We start from the raw sequence: 6539 nt of genomic DNA on the forward strand, positions 1-6539 counted from the left end.
TGAGTAAAATTACAGTTGTTATAACTGCACAACTAAATATGACCAAAAAAAAGCCTCATGCCTGCACAATGTTAAAGATCAGTTATCGTCACTGAAATCTCAGATAACAGTCTGCATGTGGTACAAAACTATGCTGCCAGGTATTTACTGTAGTAGACTGTCAACATGTCATTTCCCACAGGCAATCATTTATTTGACCGACTGATAACCAGTGTATGAATTCTTATATTTGCTACATCCGTTTTTAAGAAACCAAGCATGTAAACGTATGAAGTACCAAATGAATATGTCTGAATGGGTTTAGGCCTTGGAGAAGAGCAGCCACAGGACTTTGCAGTCATTCTGGTTATGAGGCATTTTGGTGAAGCGATCACTTGTTTTAGAACCAAATGTCAATTAAACACAGAACCATTTCATGTGCATTAAGGAGGGAGGAAGTTAGTGGTAGATTTTTGCATTTTCAAAATTTTGGGGAGGATAAGCAAAGAAACAATGATGCATCTCCTCTGCTGCTGACAAAAAAGTCCTAAAGATACTGTTAAAAAGCTGCCAGCATTGTACAGTAGCATCCTATAGACAAATATTGGACTGAGTACTGAGTCCATAAGATACAAACTAGATGTTGCAGATAGTTCTATTGAGAGAGAGAAAGAGCTTTTCTGCATCGGGAAGCTGACCAGGGCAGCTACACTAGAATATGCTTCCAAAAGCAAAATTATTTCAGTGTCCACACGGGAAGTTATTCCAGAACAGCTATAGTGAGAACAGCCGTTGTATGACAGCAATGCTGATTAAGCTACCTATGTAGATGAGGATGTGCTTAACTTTATGCACAGTGAAAAACCCCACTGGAGTCAAGAGAACTGCTCAGTGTTTGCAAAGAAAAGCACAAGTGTCTTTGGAGGTTCAGAGATGAAGTCATACTCTCAGTAGCCACCTCCTGATGTGGCTAGCTTGCTCTTGTGATGTGGCTCCCAGATACACTTCAAATGACAAACTGTGCAATGACAACGGCCAAAACAATGCAGCCTCACAACACTGCAGATGTTTTTATATTGATAATGGCTACAATTCTTCAGTCTTCATTCCAAAAAGTTTAAAAATTGTTATATTAAAATAAAAAGTCAAAGTGATGTAGCACCTCTCAACGAAAAGGAAAAGCAAGATATAGCTGAAATAGAAGAAAATTATTGCAGAAATTACATTTCCACCATGACTCCTATTTTCAGTATGCCTCAATACTATCTAATGAGAGAAAAATTCTCATTAAATATAAACAACATTTGTAACTTCATTTAACATGTTCTTGTTTGCTTTTTACAAGACATTTGTGATTATCCAGATTTGCAGAGATTCAGAGGACTTAAGTAAAAATGGATCACTGTTAAATACCATGGTCATTTAACATACACCCTGTCAGGTGCTCTGTGTGCTAGTTAGCTTTCTCATGACACACTGAGGAAAAATGGATTTTAACATCAAATAATCCCTTGTTTCACCTACTGAGCTTAGAGAAAAATTAATAGAAGCATGAAAAAGCCACCTTAAAATACCAGTTGTTTCTGGAAACAAGAAGCAGATGTTCTCTTCTGCTTGGCTCAGCTGTGCTACAGTACAACAGCGCCTTTGTTATGCTGTCAGCAGTCATTTATTTTATTTATTAGAGCCATTTTATAGTGCCCATCATTGTAGTATCTGGGTACACTGTGCATTACTTAGATTCATGAAAAAACTATTTCTGATGTATAAGTACTTAGTATTCCAATACCCTCCTCTCTGAGACTGTACTAAGAACACCAATCGAGCAAGTTACAGTGTTAGCTTGTTTCTTTCCACTGTCTTAAGAAAAAAACTAAAAGCAGAGTAGGGAGGGCTCAAAATGCCAAATAAAAACAGTACTAACATTTCCAAACAATAATGAAACATAACATAGTACAAAGAGTGTAAAACAAAATATGCTTATGTTTGCAAGTTTGTGACTGAAAACACCCGTCAGCCTCCAAAAGACAAATTAAAGGTTAATCTCTCTCCTATCTGGAAAGGAATGGTAGCAAGAGCAAAGTCATCAAGAAATCTGTACGAAGAGAGGCTGCTCTGAGAAGAGAGTCAATTGTGAAAGGAAGACCATGAAAGCAACAGCACAACTGGTAGCATAAATCACTCTGTATCTAACTTGTCATTTTTCCTGCCAGCCACTGAGCCTTTATCTTTACCTATTAAGCAACTCCCCAACTACACTAACATTGCAGCCTTTGTACGGATCAGATAAGGGATTTTGAGACTAAGTAAGAAACCTTTAGCAAGCAAGACTGTACAGGCTAGCACAGACATTTGTCTTCCATTCCCCCCGTCTGATGATTTCTCAATTAAATATCCTCAGACTAATGGTTATTAGTGACATGTAAAATACATTCAGTGATGTATGAGACTGGTGAGCTAAGGCACTACAGGGACATGCATCAAAAAACATCTTTACCACTAGTAAAAATGTAGTGATCTCCATGTGAAACATTCCCACGTTTAATATGGTTAAATACAGCCAACAGTTTAAGAACAGCAGCACATTTTTCCTTCAGGTGTTTTTGCACACCTCACATTTCATAATGTCAACATTTCACACATGCATTTCAAACACTGTTAAGTAAGCACTTGTCTATAGCAAAGAGTTTGCCAATAAACTATCAAGCACCAGGGCGAAGAACCTCAGCCAGTTCAATCACAAACCACCCCGGTGAGCATTTGGCCCACTGTGCCCCACACTTTTCAGACTCAAGCCTCATCACTCCATGACCACGCCAGGACTGATCACTTCTGACAATTCCCAGCTTAGTTAAAACAGGATAAAATAAGATCCCAGATAATCTCCCATCTTTACTAATGCAGATCTACGACTATCCATACTTTAAAAGATTTTTCACAAGACAAGACTTAAGGCAGCAGCCTGTCTCTTGCCAGGAGTCTAAAGCAGTCCACTGCATATGTACACTTGCACACCATCAGTATTTAAGAAAAAGAATTAGCATTAAAAACCACTACAGGCAGTCCTTGACTTGCAACGTTTCGAGTTCCAATGCTTCACACTCACAACATTTATAAATTGACACCGTTTCAACTTTCTGACGTCAGTTTCGACTTCACAATGCTTGATCCGACGCCACGCCAGTGAACAAGTTTGCTGCGTTACCCATCTCCCTGGAGAACATCTGTCCAAACTTCCTTGGACACTTTCTTTAAGAAAGCAGACACAACTCCAGAAAAACCTGCAGCCAAGACTCCAGAGGAAACTCCAGCCAAGAGCCCTTCAAAAAGTCCAGCTAAGTCACTTCAAAGAAGTCCTTCCAAATCAATATGATTGCTATTTACAATATAAATACATTAATGTGGCTATATTACTCATCTATAATTGATTGAGTACAAAATTCTAGGTTATTTTTGGTGAAAATATGGTATCAGGCCTTGGTTCAAGAACCAATCCCCTATTTAAAACATTGTTTCCTATGGGAAAATTGGTTCCGAGGTATAACGTTTTGATTTAAGACAGTTTTCAGGAACCAACTGTACCGTAAGTCTGAGGACTACCTGTACTAAAACAACCACAGTATAAGGCGGCAATAATTTTTGCTAGCTCAACAAAATTCTCACTAACACAATAATTCCAAAGCAAAGAGTATTCCCCCCTCCCCCCCCACAATGAAATTAAAATTGACTGTATGGAGGAGCTGTCTGAAAAGGAATCAAGTATCTACATGCTAGTGTGTAAATCATGCATATTAGACAATTAACAAGCTTTGGAATGTGACCACATGAGTGAAAACTTGCTGTAGCACAGATTCTCTGAACGCAAAAATCTGCCCCATCAGGACAGATTTTGATTTGGCGTTACACAGTCATATCAGTCTGTAAAGTTGAGTCTCGCTGTTTCTCAGATACGTTTATCTATATTTGGAAAATACAATGCCAGACCTATTTTGGCAACAACAAATTTAACAAATTAGCTAAAAACCACCTTAGTTTGTTTGGCTAGCAGGGTCACCCACGCGTGAAAGCTGACATGCAAATTAGTTACCTGTCAAAACTGAGTTTTCCAGAGAGACCTCTGTATCAGCAATAGTTATGAAACAAGAAACCATATGCAAGCAAATCAAGTTCAGATCTTGCCACTGAAATCTGCCTGAGTACTCTGCAACTGGATTTTTCAAAATTAGGTCGAAAGGAAGAAAAGAAATGATGGTAAATTGTTTTCAATGACTATGTTTTAATACAAGTGTCCTGTGAATTCTAAATTTATCACATAAAACCCAATGCTTAGCTCCCCCCACCCTTATCCCACTCCAACCTTGACAACAGTTAGGCTGAGGTCGGGAAGAAGGCAGGAGAGAGCTGCACTTTACAGACTAAGTGAATCAGAGAAATGTCACTGTATTATAATTACTGCTTATAATGCTGGACAATAAGCATCTCATTGTTTCCCCGTACTCCACAATTGTCTTGACACCTCTACTGACTCATTGTAAAGTCTTTGGGAATTGGACTGCTTCTTGCTCTTCGTTTCTACAGCACCTAGCACAGTCCTGGGTACACTAGTAATACTAAAGAAAATGCTTCTACACTTTTTTTTTTTTAAAGGAATTATATACTTAGGTTTAAAAAAAAAAAAGAAAAGATATCTACAGTTCAAAATCAAAATACATTGCATCACCAAAAAAAACCCCACCTTCATGGATTTTAAATTTTCCTTCCTGAGGTATAAAGAAAAGGCAAAGATCAGGAGTCACAATCTTGCATGTGTCTAAGACTTAAGCACATGATTAACTTTAGGCATATAAATGGCCCCATTATTATGTACCTCCAGCTTTGCAAGATCCAGCTCTAGCAAGATATGAGCTGGTTTTTTTGTTCAATCAATTTTAATGATCTACACTGTTAGCAATACAAGTGAAGAAGTTAAGCTGATTCTGGAAGCAAAGCCTCCTGGACAAACTTACTGGCACACAACTACAATGGGGAAGTGAATGTGGATCGAAAAGTAGAATAAGAGCCTTAATGCATTCATATGAATGACTGTCAAATAAAATAATAATATTAATATTTACCAGGTTCATTTTAAACATACGTTTTTTGGACAGAATTATTCAAAATTATTTAATTAATTACACTGGAGAACTCTACGACAATTCAGCGGGGTGAACACTACATATCTGATCCCAGTACTGCCAAAAAAACAAACAAACAAACAAAAAAAAGATTTACACCTTTCAGCAGACATCAACGGCTACATGTGCCCACAAGCAAAATGCATTATGGAACAGCATGACATATGTGCTCATTGATCTTAAATAATGCCATTTGAGTTAGATGTCTGAGACAGCAAGCTTCTCTATGTTTGAATATGTAAGTGGAGACCAGCAGAGAACAAAACAGCAGCAAAGAGTTAAAGTAAAAGAAAAGATTTTATTTATTTTTTTTTTTTTAAAGCAACAAGAAAAGCAGGAAAGGAAAAGCAGCATCTCTTATAGACAGGGCCTCACCGTTCAGTCAAGCACCAGGAAGGAGAAAAAAAACACTAGGGAGAAACCAAATCTCTCTCCTCAAAACTAGTATTGGAGCAGAAGGGACAGTCCATAAGTTACTTTAAAAAAAGCTAACGATGGGTTTTAACTTTTAACTCTTTTTTTTTTTTTTGGTTACTTTCCTCCTTCAGCACATCCCTCAGCAATCTCTGCCAGTATTCATTAGGTAGCCTTTTGATAATCAGCTTATAGAAAGGATCAAGCAGGATATTCCACTTTCCCCAGAGAATCAAGAGAGAACAAACAGATGTTCCCCCGTCTCTTCAGAGAGACGCAACTCCAAGAGAAGAGTTTTTCTTTTTCCACCCCCCGAAACCACTCCTCTATCCTCCCCGCATGGAAATCACAGCCAGGCACAAAAGCGGACGTAAGCGAACAAACTCCAATCACAACTTCCAGCGGAAAACTCGCCGAGAGAGACCTCGCACGGGCGGCCTGGTGCAAGGAGCCTCCTGCGACGTCGCTCGTCTGGACTCTTAAGCCGATCCCAAACGCACGGGTCGTTCCGGAGCCGGCGACTGCGACTCGCACTACAGCGAAGCAGGCGTGCAAGTTCCTGCTTCCCGGGATCCCTGTGCCCGCGGCTGTCCGCTGCCGATCGCAGTGCCCCGCGCCACGCCGACCCGAGCCACCTCTCAGGAGAAACACCCCCCCGCCCCCATCCCCGGCCCGTCGCGGGGAGCCCGGCCCCACCCCGGGGCGCTGTCAGCACTTGGGGGACATAAAGCAACGCCGCAAGTTGGGCTCGCGCTCGCTGCCAACTTCTAGCGAGCGAGGCGCAAGTCCCGAGGAGGCTTCGGGTTTCGTCCCCGCTGAAGACCCGGGGTTACCTCGCGGCTCCGCTCCGGGGGCTTCTTCCGCAGGGCCTGTTGGACCTTGGGGTCCACGGCGGAGCCCATCCTGGGCCGCCGGCAGATCCGGGGCTGGGCTCAGCCGCTCCGCGCCGCGGGCCCCGCCATCCCCGGGGGG

At 41.0% G+C, this 6539-nt stretch overlaps 1 protein-coding gene across 8 annotated transcripts in view; it reads right to left on the reverse strand.

The window, feature by feature from the left end:
- Nucleotides 1-6533, reverse strand: part of RAPGEF6 (Rap guanine nucleotide exchange factor 6) — a 232809-nt gene extending 226276 nt beyond the window's left edge. For 7 of the 8 annotated variants that reach the window (XM_025196070.1, XM_025196069.1, XM_025196068.1 and 4 more), the window contains exon 1: nucleotides 6401-6533. In XM_025196070.1, coding sequence (XP_025051855.1) covers nucleotides 6401-6469 — 69 coding nt within the window. In that variant the 5' untranslated portion in view covers nucleotides 6470-6533. The remainder of the gene's footprint in view (nucleotides 1-6400) is intronic. The other variant, XM_014527874.2, reaches the window with a different exon arrangement.
- Nucleotides 6534-6539: the final 6 nt, after the last annotated feature.

Source organism: Alligator sinensis, unplaced genomic scaffold (genome assembly GCF_000455745.1).
Source record: "Alligator sinensis unplaced genomic scaffold, ASM45574v1 scaffold111_1, whole genome shotgun sequence".
NCBI lineage: Eukaryota > Metazoa > Chordata > Crocodylia > Alligatoridae > Alligator > Alligator sinensis.